The 20,000-nt window shown below is 37.4% G+C and overlaps 1 protein-coding gene across 1 annotated transcript in view; it reads right to left on the bottom strand.

Moving 5' to 3' along the window:
• Nucleotides 1–11,540, bottom strand: part of LOC136843784 (EF-hand domain-containing family member C2-like) — a 16,755-nt gene extending 5,215 nt beyond the window's left edge. Inside the window, exons 1-9 of the mRNA XM_067112506.1 lie at nt 11,404–11,540; nt 10,712–10,814; nt 10,147–10,348; nt 7,756–7,860; nt 7,611–7,615; nt 7,348–7,487; nt 2,979–3,150; nt 2,383–2,525; nt 1,779–1,954 (exon numbers count right to left, since the gene is read on the bottom strand). Of these exons, the coding sequence (XP_066968607.1) occupies nt 1,779–1,954; nt 2,383–2,525; nt 2,979–3,150; nt 7,348–7,487; nt 7,611–7,615; nt 7,756–7,860; nt 10,147–10,314 (909 nt within the window). The 5' untranslated portion in view covers nt 10,315–10,348; nt 10,712–10,814; nt 11,404–11,540. The remainder of the gene's footprint in view (nt 1–1,778; nt 1,955–2,382; nt 2,526–2,978; nt 3,151–7,347; nt 7,488–7,610; nt 7,616–7,755; nt 7,861–10,146; nt 10,349–10,711; nt 10,815–11,403) is intronic.
• Between the last annotated feature and the right edge of the window lie 8,460 nt (nt 11,541–20,000).

Genomic DNA, 20,000 nt, shown 5'->3' with positions numbered 1-20,000 from the left:
TTCACCTTGTCTGCTAAGCTGTCCCTTTTACAACTTCGTTACATTTCACGCCTTGTCATCCTTCCAACTCCCCTTATTCCACAAAGAGAAAAGAGCAAGGCATACCAGCAGAACAAAAGAGAAACCTAGCCCGAGTTTACAGTTCTTCGATGCAAACCTGAATAACGGTAAAATCTTATGACATTTCACCGATAAAGTCAGCCACTTCACTGCCCAGAGTCCAACAATCGCGCCTTGGTCAATAAATTCACTAAACTGTTTCCTGATGTCTCAGGCCGGATGAACTTTGCCACACGCGTCGTGGAAGCCGGGGGAGGGGGAGATAGTGAACCCATCTGTAAACTTATTGACCATGAGCCACCATAGACTATTTATAAGGGATCATCCGTGCCAGTGCTTCACTATGGAGTTCGCTGCGCATGCTTGCGGAAAAATCAGATTGATGAGTTTGATTTTGCACGAATATCGTAATGCAAATCGACCCACTAAGTCAACTCGTTCCCTCTGCCTTGTATGCTGATTGTGTCGATGCAATCAGGCACTGCAGGTACATCACACAATTGAACTTTCTCAAAGGATATCTTGTACCCTCACGGGATGTGCTCATTTTTAACACCATAGGGTTCATAGAGAATAATGTGCGCCCTACGGCAGGAAACATCCCCTGTAACCTTCTAGTGCATGATCAAACAATTAGTAAAAGCACTGGAAGGGATGTATCTCATTTTGAAAATATCATCATCTATAGGACACCTTGAGTGAGCGTTGGAATAATAATATGCTCTTTTGCAGTAGTTAGCAGACTATTATGAATGTTAATTTAGTCATGAGGGATTCAAGACATACCATTATTATACTTGGGACGTTATGGGCCATGGCTATGTCCAGCCCGTCGAAGAAAAGGTCGATAGTATCCTAAAGTTCTTCCCCATCCAATAAGGCACGCGGTGTGTCTGCTCTTCGTGGGATACAGGGATACTGCAATTTTGCTTCTGCAACAGCATCGTCCGCACGCGACTGTCTCAAGAAGGCTCAAGACCTTTGCTGCTCCTTCCTGTCTTTGCTTTAACCATAGCGGTTCCCTCTCACCCAGCTGGTCAACTATTATAGTTCTGTTCTTTTTGATCGGATAAATCTTTATTTTATTTACAAACAGAAGTTTAATGTTTGTCCAAGTCAGCTGTTCTTGTCAGCACGCTAATATTAAGTAAAATGATGAAGTGAAAATCAAAGAGAAACGTAAGCAGCTTTATTCACATCCAAGTTGTGAGCAGACAGAAGTGGTTTAGCGCTCAGTTTGAAAAAGGAACTTTCAGTATTCTCAGGACCGTTACGTGCTTTCCTGTTGAATAGCGCATGTGATAACATTTGAAAATTAGTAAAATATGGAACTGACAGAAAGACTTTAAGAGGGTTTTGCACTGACAGACGCTCTTCATAACCCATCCTCGCTGGAAATGCCTTCTTGCTCTGACGCATCCATTGCACAGGCAATTTAATTGTTGTTAACAACGGTAGAAAAAAAAACACGGTGCAGTGATTTGTCATATCTTACGATCTCTGCAAAGTTTTTGATCTCGTATTATATTAGAATGTATCATAGTAGATAACATCTGTTACAAACAGTAGCGCGTGGAAGTTAATTAACTATTACTGCGAATTTATCGAGCACCAGAGTTACGAAACTTTTTCACAGGTGTTCTCAAGAACAGCACATGCGTTAATGTTGTTAACCAAGCTGGCCTTACGATAGCCACGTGTCGAATGCAGTCGCTTACCTCATCAGCGTGTTTTTCCATGAAGTTCAGTGTGAATTCATCAGCGTGAGTGATGTAGAAGGTGTGTGAGTTGAGCGTGATCACATTGCCCGCGTAAAGATCTTGACCTTTGACGCACTCACCGCTTTCGCCTTTTACTACGAGGCCTCTCGACAGGAACATACCAGCTCGCATGCCTGAGGATAAACAGCGGGTGTGTCACAAGTTATCCTTTTACTCCTTCAGGGGTGCAAAAGGATTAAGAATTTGGGAACAATGCCTTACTGTTTGATCCAAATAAATTAAATCGGGGCTATGATACTCGCCTTTCCTCTATTTTGTTTTTTACAAAATGAAAGATTACAAAATGTCAAGAAAATACAGTAGTTAGTTGCACGTTTTTGGAGATGGTGAAAAGCCACAATTACGAATTACATAACTGTACTGGTGCTTTTCAAAATTTACATACAAACATTTTAACGCCATATTTGTTATACTGTGAATCTATACCCTTACGGTACATTTATAAGCAAGCTTGCAAATTTGCTCTATTCATTCCCTAATGTAGATTATTAATTAGAATAAAGTCCTTCAACAAAGGCTAAGCTCCGTCTGAGCACCATACCTGAATTCAGTCTGGGGACCTCAAAAACAGACACTGTAGAGTCGAAGACATAGAAATTGATGACGAATTCCCTCTCTCGGTCTTTCTCCTTGTCGGTGACAAGTCTGGCTCCAAAGCGCAGGATGGTTCCTTCATAGCCGTCCCTGAGAAGAGAGAGAAAAATTCTGAGCGAATGCCCATCACTTCAACTTTTAAATTAGAGAGAGAGAGAGAGAGAGAGAGAGAGAGAGAGAGAGAGAGAGAGAGAGAGAGAGAGAGAGAGAGAGAGAACCATGAATCATGTTAAGAAGTAAAGCTGGAAATTAGCTTACACTTCTTAGCTTAGAAACGGCATAATATAGCAGGATAGTTCAGAAAACATCGTATCTGGTGTCGAATTTTGCCTTCCTCGTTATTCATTGGCAACATAACCTTATAGAAGCACTCTCAAAAACTGCATTTTTTCTTTTGGCATTTCACAACTTAGCTCAGAATGTGAATTTTCATTTCTACGGCGATGGCTGAGGCTCACGTACAGGAAGTGTCATCCAGCTAAGGAAATGTCACCTGGCGTCATCTACCAATTTATCCAATGACCTGAGCCCTATCTGTCCTACCTGATGTCGCGGGCGTGATAACCTCCCACTATCGTAGTGACCGTCGTGGGGAGAGGGTGTAGGGGGTCTCTAGGAGGCTCTTCCAGCCACCGAGGATCCAACGGAGTGATTCGGGGCGTCTGGTGCATCCCGATGCCCTTCTGCAGGTACTCGTAGCCTACAGGTACTTGGTCTGCGGAGGTTCGAGTCAGAGATTAGTGTGGACAGTATTAAAGGGAAGATGTGAAGTCTCAAAACTGTCCATGAATTATATATTTCAGTTTTCGAAATTTGCCATTATGGTATATATATATATATATATATATATATATATATATATATATATATATATATATATATATATATATATATATATATATATATATATATATATATATATATATAACAGAATTAAATATAAGGAGCCCATAAAAACGCCAAAATGTGGAAAATAAAGACTATATTCCAGAGACCAAGCTGTCTCCCTCCTCAGGCAAATAGTGAATGAGAAAAAGTTACAGAAAAGCGGTATTTATACCAGAAGGACCATAGGTCAGCCGTTACATCACTCCAGTTGACAATTTCTCTTTAATCTTTTTAATCGCTGGCTGGAGGAAGATTTTATCTATAATATCTGAATCCCAGGAGCCTCTTGAAATATTCATGGTATTTCTTTGTTTAATCAAGGTTTTTGAGCAGACAATTTGCCTGCGGAGAGAGACAATTTGGTCTCTGAAATATAGCCTTTATTTTCTACATATTGGCGTTCTTATGGGCTCCTTATATTTTATATATATATATATATATATATATATATATATATATATACACACACACACACACACATATATATATATATATATATATATATATATATATATATATATATATATATATATTTATACACACACACACACACACACACACACACATATATATATATATATATATATATATATATATATATATTATATATATATATATATATATATATATATATATATATATTTATATATATACTGTATATATACTGTGTGTATATATATATACTGTATGTATATATATATATATATATATATATATATATATATATATATATATATATATATGTTTTCTTTTCTGAGTAGTGTTTTTTTATGGTAATGTAGTTTATAAAAAATTATTCTCGTGTGTGACCTTTCTTTGATTTTGTATTTTACTAGTTTAAAGTTTTATGTTTTGGGGTTTTGCCTCTATTTTAGGTCGAAAATGGCTTAGTGTGTTGAAGCTGAAACATCCCAGTGGAATAAAAATGTTGACTATAGCGCTTGTTTGGCTGTTCCTGATGAGAATCAGATTCCCTAAGAATCAATCTCTAGCAACTGTATGTATGTATGTATGTGTGTGGATATATATACATATACATATACTAGCTGACCAATCCAGTGCTGCCTGGAAAAACTCTGAATGACTATATATCTCTCTCTCTCTCACCTCCCTAACATGCCCTCTTCTCTCTCTTCCTCTCCTCTCACTTTCTTTTTCACTCTCCCAACACACCCATTCACTATCACAGAATTCAACAACCTTAATCCGAGTATTCACGATCAAATTTACCTGTCATTTCTTTTGTCAGTTCATCGAAACTGCCATTAAAACTTACATGCAGACAACAGTTCGTGGGCGGAGACAGTCTACTCACCTGAATGGATGAACTGATGGTATTACCTAAATAATTTCCAACTGACTGACAGGTAATTGCACGTGTGGACAGGTTAGCAACAATTTCATGACAGTCTGCCACTGTATTTCATCTGGGAAGTATCTCAGACTCTCTGATAAAAAAATTAATAAATTATGTACTGTATAGATGTTATTCATTTCACTGTTAGACCATTCAATGCTATTTGTAGGCCTTTTATTAGTCCAAATCATACGATAAAAATTTAAAACAATATTTCCATGTGTTACACACAATTCGGTATAGGCCTATGCCAATGATGTCTTTTTATGATATGTGTTATTACTATAATGTAAGTAAACTTCACTGTCCAGCTCATAAAAAGCTGAACCAACCCCTTAGTTCTAATTTAAACTCAACCATTAATATTGTATTGTCTTTTTTTTTAATAAGAAATATTTAGTCTATACTCTGTTACTCCTTTTTACTTCTTTCCTATTATCAGGTGAATTGCTGTAACAGTTAGCCTTCCACCCCTCATGATATCAAGAAAAAAAATGGCAAATCACTTTCTTATACGGCTAACTTCAGCTTGTGATGCATATTCTTTATATTGGTTTCAGGGGCGTTTTTAACATATAATATAATAAATTACAATTCATTACCTTTACAACGACATCAAATTCCTTACAGTAGAATTAAGTATAAAGTTACGCGATTGTTAGAAAAAAAACTACAGCTAATCATGTCCGTACGGCACCTATCAACTTGGTTAATTCGTATCTTTAGTAATAACGTAATCATGAATCAGACAAAATCTTTCTCTTCTTGGAGGAATGTTAGGCAATCGGTTTTTATTGTTTTGAATAATTACGTGTCGATAAAAGATAGAAATGAATATATATCATTCTAATTTATAACCATTAACAATAATTCTGTTTTCCTGAATGACGGGAATACTGTTCCTCACTGTGTATGATTACATCAGCAAAAGGTACAAAATTGACGTGTTGTGCAAGTTCTGAGCATTTCGACGTTCCTCGAAGGGCAGTAGTTGCCATTTCTTAATTTAATCCCTATTTGCACCATATACATTTACCCTCTATACACGTAAATTCTGCAAGTGCTTTTCGGAAAAGATTTCTTAAGGTAATGATCTACATTCCTGTAAAGTTTAAATCTAGAATTTTCAGTCATTATATCTTCCAGGTTAATGAGTACCACGCAACGTGAAAAGAAACTCATCTTCCGCATTCAGTGAAGTGTTTTGCCAATTCGCATGATAATTAATTCCAACTGTCAACCTCTGGAGTGTCCAAGGTGATATTTTGACTATTCCAGACCTCATTTAAACCGGCTTTATAACGAAATACGTCATTATAAAGAAATACGTCACCTTAACGTCACGAAGCAGTCGCTATAGCGAATTCCAAAGGTAAAAACGAAGAAGAAACTAATGAACCATACGTCCGAGGGTTTGCAGTGGGAGGAGTTTAATGACGTCACCAACAGAAAAGCTGGAGCTTTCCATCCAAGCTACCGATGACTTCCATAACGTTACTGAAGAAAAGATGGTCTAAAAACGAAAATTTCATTTGTTTTGTCTGTGTTTGTAAGTCTGTCACAGGGCAGGGGTTTGATTTTGAATTATAAACCTTTCTGGGGTGACATAGAGGCCGCATGCAAAATTTTGTCTGGGTCTGTCAAGCGATTCAGACTTCTATAGTAGACAAACAAACATGGAAACATTTACTTTTATATGCATATATATATATATATTTATATATATATATATTATATATATATATATATATATATCAATGTGTGTGTGTAAAACATTTAATAACATTAAAGCATTGTGTTTTTGTGTGTTTATATCATTAATCAGTAAACGATAGAAAAGATGGTAAATGTTAATCCGACGTATTATATGGGATCAGAAGCCTTTTAGCGTTTAAGATGTTTAATGAAAATAATACATAGAATGTATGTCAACATGTTTTCCAATAACCAAAGCTCTTTCTCTCCTTCTCCCCCCCACCCAAGAGAACTATGCCCCTCCTGTCCGATGTAACCCGAGCTTTTGTTGATCTATTCTTTAATTAAAATTACACTAAAAGTCCATAAAAACTTCCGGAATCTGATTTTATCATAAGTACAAAAAATAAGACAATAAACATAATGCAAGTCACCAAGTGGTTTTCATAAGAAAACAGATAGAAGTTAAGAATAATATTTTTAAAAGGTTCAATACATAAATTGTCAAGTGCCAGGATTCCTCCTTCATAAATGGATCCATGTATGTATAACAATGTAAAAATTTAGTCTAAATAAATGTTGACCTTATTCCGTAACAAGTACAAAAATGCTCCAAAGATTTGTTAGCATGCAGCATTCTAGTATCTTTGTAAAACGGCACCTTCAGACTCCTCCTACTATCCCCTTTCTCCTTACTCCTCCCCCCACCTCTCCCCCTCAAGTTTTCCTTTGCTCTGGGTTTACACACATGTGTGTCTTGTCCCAGCTCCTGCCTCGCAAGCGTTTGTAGAGAACTTCTCTAATAACTGAGTTACCTTTTGTATACCATGTGATATTTTGAATTTGGGTATTGGGCAGAATATTTTATAGCTTATTGTTTGTGTTGGGTAAATATAATCGTTCTGAAAGGTTCTCTCGGCTCTTCCCTTTCAAGAACGAGATAAGGAGGGAAGAATAAGCTTAAGTACTTACCAATGTCAAAAACATTTTTGTAGTAGATGGTTGTAAAAGAGTCACAGTCGCAGAGCCGCATGAGGCGTCCTCCAACGGACACGGCATTCCCCAGCAGAAGTTCGGAAGGCTTCAGAAAAGATGGACTGGGCAGTGCCTGTTGAATGTTATCCAAGTATTGGTTTCAATGGCGAAAGTATATTATCTCTCTCTGTATGCCATTACACATCAGGAATCACTGATTAAATCAATATTATCGATTATTTTATTAATGCCAGGATCAAGGCCACTTATTTTAATACCACACAGTTATGTCAGTGGCGTAATCATGCGATCACTAAACTAAGGCCTTTTTGAACTTGTTTTTCAAAGCGATTCTTCAAAGCCATACTTTCAAGGGGGTTAGAATTACTGTTCACCTGTTATTGCCTTGTCTTTGAGGTGGGCCCCCTGCCCTTTTATAAGACCAACCAAGTTCAGGGTTGGACGACCCACGGCTCCTAAACTTCCAGCTCCGTTGACCTCTGATAGTTCCTGTGAAAATAACGCTTGAATTTCATGAAAATATTATGTATATATAATATATATAAATATATATATATATATATATATATATATATATATATATATATATATATATATATATATATATATATAATATCACATCCAGCAATTTTCTCTGCCAGTGGTGGCACTTTGAGAAAAGACAATTAGCACTTCATATGCCTACACAAAATAAATCATCAACACTGCCAAACCCTGTACAAACATTATGCCATTTGCCTCTATCTTGCCTTCATAGAGGAGTAATGCCATCACTGCACCTCATGAGGAGCACTGTAGACATTACTTAAGGGTGATTTTCAGCGCCCCTTCGACCCGTAGCTGCACCCACTCTTCAGTCTTTTACTTTACCTCCATTCCTGCTTCCTTTCTTCACATTTGCTCTCCAGTACCTGAACTGCTACTTCTTAGTGCAACTGTGGGGTTTTATCCCAATTACTCCCACAGATCCTTGTACTTCATCTTCTTTATCTACTGGATCTTTTTGTCTTGCTGTTCAACCACTCCAACTCCCTCGTTTCTTTGTCTTAAGCGCTGAATAGCCCAAGGTGCTCTAGTGCTTGGCTTGAAAGCGTTAATTTCATAAATCAAATCAACCGCTATCTTGCACTAGCCTCGTGCTTCCTTACTATTTATAATCTTCCCTTCCAATTTTCTAGGACCATCTCAAAACACCCTGATTCATCCTTTCATGTGCACTAACCTTTTTCTTCTTCTGTGTATCTACTTTTCTCTCTTTTTCAGATCTCATGCCACATATATTACACCAACAATTTATTTTAACTTTTTCAAGATTTTTTAAAGTTTTATTTGTATCAACATCCACACTACCATAAATGAAGCTGGTTTAACAATCTATCATATATTCCAAATATGCATTTCACTGACACTGCAGCCTAACTACAATCGTTGCTCTACCTATTCTGTGACACATCTTCTCTCAGCCTACCATCATCCATTATATTAACTCTAAAATACCTATATAAACTATTACTTCTAACCTTCCACCGTCCATACTACCATTCACCGCCCCATCTTCCTGGTTTTCATTTATCAACATAACATTTGCCTTTACTTTCATGTCTTGAAAACACTTTTGATCTTTCTCACTAGTTACTGCAGCTTCTCTCCACTATCCCAGTCAGTATTGTATAATCTGCAAATATCAGCTATTCTATATTCCATTAGCAACCCGTTTTCTTACCCCAGAACTTTGCACCTCTGGCTTGTTACAGTATTCACAGATAACGATAATATGCGGCCATGGAGGCTTGACACAACTTTGCCTCAGACCCACTTTCACACCAGACCAGTCATTCTCCCTGAAACATATTCTAACACGTTCTTCGCTCTCATGATAATCACTTTAAATTCCTCTCAACAAATTACTCTCTAACCTTAGAACTCTTCACTTCGCCTCTCTGTTAATTCTTTCATAAGCTTTTTCTAGGTCCATGTATGCCATATACAACCTTTGCTCTTTAAGATCAAGCCTCTCTTATAACTGTTTCATAATGGGCACTTCGACACACCTTGACCCTTATTTTAACTCAAAATCTTCTTCCATTTCAATCCTTTAGTTATGAGTCTTGCATACCATACAAATTCACTAATATAATGAGTAACTTTTTGCCTTTGTAATTCTTACAGGTGCGTCTGTTACCTTTACCTCTATAGTTCCTCTCCCCTAATCCTTTCGAATAATTCGCTCATACAGACAAGTGAAATGCTCTAGTCAGCCACTTCAATCACGTCTTAACTATTGTACTACATCATTTCACTTGTAATAATACCAGTTCCATCCCTCAACCCTTTAATGCCTTCTTGGCATCCTCAACAATCACCTCATAAGCCTTCTCAAACTTACACTTACATCTTCCACTCTTGAGTCAGTTACAAGTGCCACTTTTCAACAAATCTTGAAATTACTCAGTCCATCAGGTGGACTGCATTACCTTCAGGTGGTATCTTTTTATTTTCATTCCTTATTTTTACTCTAATTAAAAACTCTCTCTCTCTCTCTCTCTCTCTCTCTCTCTGTCTCCTCCAGAGTTCCCATCTATCCTCTTATGTACATAATTTTGTGTTCTGTAGTTGTATGCATGTGCGTTTGGGCGGGTAATATCCATTACACAAAGACAACAAACAGAACACTCAATTAAGAGGCATTGGTTTTAAGAAAGTATAAAAAATCATAAAAAATGCGGAAAAAACTGCAGTGGAGAGTGGGTCGCAGAATGGTATAACCCTTTTCACCTTAGCCACGGGTCCCCTCTTCAGGAATTTCGTAGGTAACTGGGGTTTGGCAGGCGTCAGGGCATCTTGATGGGGAGTGAGATGATGAACGCGGACCTCCGCTGTATCGTCCTCCAAGTAGTACCTAAGTTCCACCTTTTCAACCACAGGGGTCGTGACCCCACCCATATTCTTGTCGTAGTCGACCCATTCTCCAAAGAACCTGATGGTACCAGACTGAAATTAATGCATATGGTTTTCGTTTCATGTCAGTATATACAATTCAACACTACATAGAACATACAATTTATTCCCTTATCTGTGTACCAGGACTTCTTTTCTGACATTTCTGGTTCTCTTTCAATCTAACATTCTCAAAGTCTTCTTTTCATTTCTACAACACTCTAGATTTATACGTTTTTATTAATCTATCCTCAAATGCTTTTTTTTTATCAGCATAGCCTATGCATGAACGCATGCCATTCTACCACTTCTCAAGTTTCTTGAATTTAATTCCTCCTCACTCCACATATACAATGTGATAATTCACCTGATAGCTTCTATATTATTCTCAAAAAGCACTAACCTGAGTACCTGCCCAGCCCTGTTGACGAATGTTGCCAAGGAATGCTGCTTAGGCCATTCACTCGAGAATTTTAATTTCCCAACACCAGCTGCTGGTGTTGATGCTGGTAAGAAATCCTGTGGTCAGTCATACAAAAAAGACAGTCTAAAACTGATCTGACTATGGATTTTAGAGTTTAGAGCTTAACTACAACAAAAGTTGGTAAATATGTTAGATAAATATTAGTTATAGATGTGATCCAGTAGTTTTTCAGTGAAATTAACCAACTAGAGAGTGAGATTAACTGGCATTATTTCGGAAGATACTAGATGACAATTTTTCATACAGCAAAACTATGTTAAACCAGCATGATTTTATAAGTCTTGGTATTAATGGGCTAGGAGAATACGAGTTTCCAGGTAGACTGAATGGCCCGAGCATACTAGTTAGTAATGCTACTGACTACTGATGAGCATTGCATAAACTTTTTTGTCACATCATACTAATATAGCTAATAAAACAGACTTACATTCTCCAGAACTCTGGGCTCTGTATATTTACTTTTTCACTAAAAATTTCCTGGACCACCAAAGTTTTAAGTTATCTCATAGTGCATGAAGAGTTTAGGACAGCATACTGTACATGAAAGGAAATTACAGAATGTTAGGCGAGTGTTTGGATGAAGTTAAATCGACATGACAGAAAAACCTTACCTGGAAAGCTGTAAGACTAGGATCTGACAAATCATGTGGTATGTGTAACCCAAGGGACGTGAGGTAAGTACGGGTTGCAGGATCGCAGCTGGTTAGGTAGTAGCGTCGGCCCAAGATTGTGATGACTTCACCAACCTGCGGTAGTGAGAATAACAAATGCAGCTTTTTTCAGCTAATCTCTCCGTAATGCTAGGAACTTTACAGAAACAATAAGGAATGATGATTATTTCTAAACCTCGAAGCAAGGTAAGTGCATCCTTTTAAATAATTTCTGACCCTAGAAGTAAGATAATGTTTAGGAACCAATATTTTTCCCAGAGGTATCAGTCAGCTCTGGGTATTTGCACAATGGTGTGTAGATTCGTTCGTCATGCAAGTTTTCCCTTGGTCCCTAGTAAGAAACGACATGGTTGCCAAGAACACAAATGATTAATTCATCCTAATGATGCAGAGACCGAGACAATGTAACCCATAAAAGGAAATGTAGGAAAATAAGATCTTTCCTCACGTTATGTAAAAGCTTCTCTTTACCGGTAAAAGAATAAAGAATTGCAAAAAAAAAAAAAAAAAGATGAACGGGGCACAAGGTTTGTTCTAAAGTGAAAGAGAAGGGTACGATACCTCAAAACCCACACTGATATAATTATTCCAAAGAGCGATGAGGCAGTTAAATACAGTATTATAAAAGGCAGCCATATACCTGTTCATTTCCCATCAAGCATACAAGGAACAAATAAATCACTTTTTTGTCAACGTCATTAAATTTTGGCTGCTTATATAAAAAGAAATCCAATTCATGGTTTAACATGGAAAATAATAAATCAAGTGATCCAGAGAGTGGCGCCCTCTTGAAGTAGGGGATTATGGACCTGAGTACTGCTGTAACCAAGAAAGTGCTTATTAAGCTACTTGCAAACTATGACCACAGGCCCCATTCTGTCTGCTTACCCGCAGAGTTTGCTGGTCGGGGAAAAGCCTTAATTCTGACCTTGCACTTGCTAACCTGACCTGACAGTCAATCATAATCAGTAACCTGAATAATGCTATTCCATCCACATATTTCCTGAAAACTCGGCCGTTTTTTGTCCAGTAGTAAACATTCATATACTTCGTGGAACATTTGTCTGAGTTTATAAGTAATCATATAAAATTACCTGCACCTTTGGAGTTTCAAAGATTCTTCTTGTTGACCGGCAAGAGGAGAAACTGAAAGAGTACACAGCTTTGGCCATAAAATAATTAATGCTGAAACAGCTGCAGGTTTTAATATTACCTGTTTTCTTGGAAATTTGTTAAAGCACTATACAAATAGGACTGCCTCAACGTACTTTTAAAATTCCAATTTTTTTATTGTTCTCGATATGTTTCCTGCTGAATGTCTTGAAGCCTGAATAAAAAAGCAATACTCTCTTCTGTTCTAGAGGGTTTCGAACCTGTGTAATCAAGAGTCGAGTCCAGTATTTTGATCCGCAGCACAAGTAGATAAAATTAAAGATTAAAGTCTTCATAACGAGGATTCGAAGCCCGCTATGAAATGAGTTGCATCATTCAGATCCGATTTGGATTTTAAAAAAGTATATCTTAGTTTAACCAGACCACTGAGCTGGTTAGCAGCTCTCCTAGGGCTGGCCCGAAGGATTAGATTTATTTTACGTGGCTAAGAACCAATTGGTTACCTAGCAACGGGACCTACAGCTTATTGTGGAATCCGAACCATATTATGACGAGAAATGAATTTCTATCACCAGAAATAAAAGGTTTCAGTAGATTATATATCGAAAAAAGTAAGTATAGCTTAGTTTTCTCTCTCCACTGAGCTGATTAACAGCTCTCCTAGGGCTGGCCCGAAGGATTACACTTATTTCTACGTGGCTAAGAACCAATTGGTTCTCTAGCAACGGGACCTTGACAGCTTATTGTGGAATCTCGAACCACATTATAGCGAAAATGAATTTCTATCACCAGAAATAAATTCCTCTAACTCTTCATCAGCCGGCGGCGGGAATCGAACTCCGGCCCATCGAATGACGGTCTGAAGCTCAACCAACTCGGCCAACAAAGGGCTGATTATATATCGAATTCACATGGGACATTATATATGTATAATATATTTACATATATAAAATTTATATACATACATACACACACACACACACATATATATATATATATATATATATATATATATATATATATATAAGTTGCAATGGATCTTCATATTTGTTCCTGCTTCTACTCATACTTTGCACTTTGGCTGACTTTGCATCTGCCCACTTTGTTCCTATATATATATATATATATATATATATATATATATATATATATATATATATATATATATATATATATATATATATATATATATATATATATATATATATATATATATATATATATATATATATAGTGTGTAATTTATGAGTTTAAGCAAATATTTTGGGAAATGAAAGAAAAAGTCATTCTGAGCAGAAAATGTTCTATAAATATATGCATTTTAAGGGTTAATTTGTCGGTGAGGGGAATTTTAAAATAACCGTTGTCATCAGCGCTGCTTTCATGCGATGGAGGTTGGTAGCGGGATGTCGGAGCAGCCTGGTGTGTTGGGAGGGGGCCATAAAGAAGGAGGATGGAGCAATTAGGCCAATGTGAATAAAGTACCTCCCAATCAAATGTATTATTTAGATCTTGAAGAAAAACAATGCATGCATCATTTAATCCCTTTCCCTCCCTATCATTGTACACCCATAAAAAAAGTAACCCTAATTGAATATCTCCTCCATCAAAGGCAGACTTATTCATTAAATGCCCATCAAATATTTTAGATGTATTTTAAAAATCTCTCCCTCTCCATCTAAAGTATTCGTCGGACACCAGTCAAAGGCGTAAACCTAGTCATGATTCCTGGTTCAAGAATTCCGTGATGAGGTGGCAAGACAGAGAGCGCTAGAATTCAACGACTACAAATGAATGTTGTTCAGCAACATTTACACTACTTACTTGATACGTAAACCCATACGTTACCACTGTTAGCTAATTGTTGAAATAAGATTACTTGCAAGAAAAAGAATCATAATTAAAAGACTATCAAGCCTCTTGCCTTATTCACTTCATCCTCCTCCCGACATCCCAAGCTACTCTGATTATTTAATATTTTGTGTGGCCTCCATCTGCCTGTACCACAGCCTGCATTCTTGAGGGGTATGATTTTAGCAAATTGCAAAAAAAAGCTGAGACTCAAACTCCATTTCCCTGAGCACTTCGCTCACCTCTCTTCGCAGGTTGTCAAGGCTTGGTATACCATCATAGTTCACTGTGCGTGCTTTAACACGATCCTTTAAGATACTACCAATGATTTCACACACATTAAGGTCAGGGGAGCTACCTGGAAATTCACTTGACGAGAAGAAATCGATACCACTGTTTCGAAGCAGCTCCTGTGTCTGATGAGCCTTGAAACATAGTGCCTTATCATGCAAAAACGTGACTTCTTCAACAGATAACATATTTTCAGGATCTTTGAGGAAAGGAAATACTCCACCAGTAAGCACAGTTTCTCTGAAGTATTCACCATTCCATGACTGTCCTTTTTCTTTTATGATCCACATTAACCGTTTGACTGCGAAACAGAGAAAAATTCCCAAACATTTTTAAATTTCACAACTTGGCGATATTCGCAATTATTGCTGATATCATCCAACTTTGCAGCCCAAATGATGTCATTTTTATGATTTGGCTTCCTGATTGTGTAAATGAAGAATTCATCTGATGCGGCAACATGGAGAAAGTCAGCTTCATCCCAATCTTTAAGAAATGAACCACAAAACCATGCACTGTCTCCTCTCTGCTGCTGAATGATGTTGGGCTTATGATAACATGAAATGGCTTTATATACCAGATTTTTTACAACTCACGATATACAGCACTATAACTTCTCTTCTTTCCCCTTTTGTTTCTAGTTCAAGTGCCAATTTACGTAAAGACTTTCTTGGTCTAGCCACTGCCTCAGCTATGATGTCTTTTGACTCCTGAGAAAGGACTTCAGGCCTTCCAAGATTCTCACTCTTTTTGCAAGGACAGTCATATGGATTTTTGTTCCAGTTTCTTTTAACAAAGGATTCATCTCTTTTAATGTATTTAGCTATCCAGGAACATGAAATGAAGGATGTGCCAGCATCCCTGGCCTCTCTGAAGGTTATAGCCCGGATTCGGTCAATTTCCTCCGAGTCATTAGCCATGGCTGTATCTAACTCCATCACTCAGTCTGAAAATACAAGAAATGTAAAATGAAAAATAGCTTAATAGAAACTTAAAATAATGTACTTGGAGATAGGCTATACAGAAAACTTCATAACTTTCCATTTTTTCTGTGGAGGGGGCTTTAATTTTGTTTTCTTTGTTTATATTGTTAGAACAATCGTTTGGATCGATTGTTCCCTTCAGTGGATTGTTGCCTCCTTTGTTTTTGTTTGTTTTTAATTACTGGCGAGGGTTGACGCCTGATGGATGGCGCCAGACTTCCGTCAGTCAGGTTCTTGGCAGCAACGAGTCAGGTTGAGGGTCGTAGATGGAGGTGGACGCAGTAAGCCAGCTGGGAGGAGCAGCAGCAGGTTCCGTGTCGGCTCTGTCAAGTCCTGGCAGCAGATGGAGAGGACGCAGAGCAGCGGAGTTTCTTGAGGACGAGATGGTTGCCGTGTCGGCTCTGTCATGGTCGTCGTAGATCGAGGAGGACGTCAGTACGTTTCTTGGAGGACGAGATGGTTGCCGTGTCGGCTCTGTCATGGTCGTCGTAGATGGAGGAGGACGTCAGTACGTTTCTTGGAGGACGAGATGGTTGCTGTGTCGGCTCTGTCATGGTCGTCGTTGGTACTGGAGGAGGACGTCAGCACTGTTTCTTGAGGACGAGATGGTTGTCGTTTCGACTCTGTCGGAGTTGTCCTGCAGTGTTTCCTTTGAGCTCAAGTTTAGCTAATTAGGGCTGGGTTTGACATTTTGAACTCTATTGAGTTTGTTATGAGGTTGTTTATGTAACTCTGCCTGTAATGTAACTTTTTAGCATGCTGTTTACGATCATTTATAATTATTGCTTTTCTATTTCATAATTATTTTACTTGTGTTATTTGATTTAATTTGAGGTTTATTATTATCTGCCTGTATTTTGCTAATGTTTTGCTGCTAAAGTGTTATTGATTTATTAACTTTTAAGTTTAAATTACTTGTGATTGTATTTTGCTTAGCTGTTAAGTAATTAATTTTTATCAATTAGTAATGCTAATTTTAAATTAAACCTAAATTGACTGTAAATATGTATATAGCTTTTTGTAAATAAATTAATTTTAAGGTAACTTTTTCGTTTTGTTCTGCTCCTCCCTCCTTTGTTTGTCACCTCTCGTCAGTCATTACAGCTCAATTGCTTGTTTATTTTAAAGAACCTGTCGATCTCGAGAGGCGAGATCATAATATTGGCGACCTTGCCAGGATTGGTTCTGTTTTGGCTGGCGAGGGTGTGGCAGCATTGGGGGAGAGTATTTTGTTTGTAAAAAAAAAAAATTATTTAAAATATTTTTTTTCTGTTAGGTGGGGAGGTGTTAGGAACAATCGTTTGTCGATTGTTCCCTTGGTGGATTGTTGCCTCCTTTGTTTTTGTTTGTTTTTCTTGCTGGCGAGTTGGCGTCTGATGGATGGCGTCAGACTTCGTCAGTTCAGGTTAAAGTCAGGTTCATGTGCAACAACGTCAGTTCAGGTTGAGGGTAGCAGCAAGCCAGCTGGAGTAGCAGCTGCAGGTATCCGTACCTGCGTGTCAAGTCCTGGCAGCAGAGCAGAGATGGTTGCAGAGCAGAGGTCAGATGGAGGTGGACGTTTTTCTTGAGGACGAGATGGTTGCCGTGTCGGCTCTGTCATGGTCGTCGTGATGGAGGAGGACGTCAGTACGTTTCTTGGAGGATGAGATGGTTGCCGTGTCGGCTCTGTCATGGTCGTCGTGATGGAGGAGGACGTCAGTACGTTTCGTGGAGGACGAGATGGTTGCTGTGTCGGCTCTGTCGTGGTCGTTGGTACTGGAGGAGGACGTCAGCACGTGTCTTGGAGGACGAGATGGTTGTCGTGTCGACTCTGTCGGAGTTGTCCTGCAGTGTTCCTGTCAAGCAGCTTGGGGCTGTTTCGACTGGCTCTATTGAGTTCGTCTGAGGTTGTTTATGTAACTCTGGCTGTAATGTAACTAGTAGCATGCTGTTTTACGTATTTATAATATTGCTTTTCTATTTCATATTATGCTACTTGTGTTATTTGATCTATTTTTTTGAGGTTTATTATGCTGCCTGTGTATTTTGCTGATGTTTTGCTGCTCAAGTGTTATTGATTTATTAACTTTTAAGTTTAAATTACTTGTATTGTATTTTGCTGCTGTTAAGTAATTAATTTTGTTAGTAATGCTAATTTTAAATTAAACCTGACTCGACTGAAATATGTACATAGCTTACTGTAAATAAATTAATTTTAAGGTAACTTTTTCGTTTTGTTCTGCTCCTCCCTCCTTTGTTTGTCACCTCTCGTCAGTCATTACAGCCCAATTGCTTGTTTATTTGTTTATTTTAAAGAACCTGTAGATCTCGAGAGGCGAGATCTTAATAATATATATATATATATATATATATATATATATATATATATATATATATATATATATATATATATATATATATATATATATATATATATATATGTAACTGGTCACGAAGATGGCCTTTGGAAAGAATGTATCAGCCTTTCGAGAGATCATATGACTGAACACAGCATGTAATAAAATGCTTGAGTGTCATTCGCATACCACAAGAAGTCAATGTTCGCAGAAAACTCTTGCTGGCAAAACACGTGGAGTGGAAATGCGATTTCACCTTAGAACATTCTAGAAGGTGATCCGGTATTAGATCCGGATTTGAATAAAATATCACTGTGTTTTTCCCCCTCCCGTTGAGTGTGTAGGTACGAGTGTGACCAAGTACCTCGTGACGCCTTGTTTTACAGAAGGCGTGTCTTATCATACCTTGAACTCGAGCGATGTCATGGGAGTGTGTTCATATGTGCGTTGCAAAACCCATATAATGGGAGTGTCTCATGGAATGAGTGGGCAATACGATCCGTTCTGAGTAGAATTAACAAGTGAACCGTGCCAAAGGGAAGCACACAGATGGAGTCTGTGTTCCAGAAGACCTTCGTGAAGTGAGTACAACTCATAAAACATTTTAGATTTTTCTTACAGACTCTGGAGAAAGACTTTAACCCTGTTGCAATGAAATCTTGTGTTTCTGCATTTTTTACATTTCTGGTTTTTAATATAACGCTTTTCTCTTACAGGTATTCCTTCCTTCCTTTCTTTCTCTTCATGTACCTCTCCAGTGAAGGGAGTGGTGTGACATTGAATCATATATGAAATGACCTTCATAATGTACTGAGTGACCTTTTATTATTTGGATGACAGATGAGTCATTTCTGCATTTCCTTAAATAATTTGGGCGTCCATGTTTTGGACCTTAATCAGAAGATTTTCATAGTTATGTTGAATCATTCGATTTCATTCTTTCGTAGCTTATTTGAAGTTAATTTCGTTATTTTTTCGTCAATAAAGTTTTTAGTTTTGTAACCTAGTATCTTATTCCAGTAGACCTTAGAATTTAGTTAGGGGCAATGAATAACTTATGATGTGAAGATGACAGATCAGCTGACACAGCAAGTCGGCTCTCGCTACCATACATGTCTCGGGAAAAGCGGGATACCAACCTCTGTTCTTAAAACAGAGACTTGAATAAAATATAGGCCTAGAAAACCAAGGTAAGCCTATAACATATATATATATATATATATATATATATATATATATATATATATATATATATATATATACATATACACACACATATATATATATATATATATATATATATATACATACATATAAATTATATTATATATATATATATATATATATATATATATATATATATATATATATATATATATACACATACATATAAATTACATTATATATGTATATATATATATATATATATATATATATATATATATATATATATATATATATATATATATATATATATTGTCACGTATTTACATTCCTCCCTCTTAGCCAGCCAAAAATAATTTTAATTTCTACTTAAAAGAGCTTTTCATTTGAATGTTAGGCCAAAACAGCATGGCAGACAAGGTAGGACGACGCTTGTTTTGAGCCAAGAAAGCATTCCTCTCCACACTTGAATGGAAACCAGGACAACAGACCCCACTCTTCACACCCCCTGTTAAAGAATACTCCTAGATTTCCCCCATTTTGGGGTAGTGAGAGTGGCGTAGGTTTTAGGGAAGGTTATAATCATTAGAGGCGTAGGCCTCTCGAAGGGAAGGCTGCTAACTTGATCTTTTGGTCCTTAGACTATAAGGCTTCTTTTTCCCTTGACCTTGTGACTGGCTTAAGGACTTGCTTTCAGATTTGCCCAGCTCACATACATACGAACACACGCCAAGCGCCCCACAAAAACAACACAAGAGGGCAGAGACGCTCTGGCTTTTGTGAGGAGAGGTAGAACATT

This window comes from Macrobrachium rosenbergii, chromosome 12, assembly GCF_040412425.1.
Source record: "Macrobrachium rosenbergii isolate ZJJX-2024 chromosome 12, ASM4041242v1, whole genome shotgun sequence".
Classification (NCBI taxonomy): domain Eukaryota; kingdom Metazoa; phylum Arthropoda; class Malacostraca; order Decapoda; family Palaemonidae; genus Macrobrachium; species Macrobrachium rosenbergii.
This window is presented reverse-complemented; position numbering and strand designations above follow the sequence as displayed.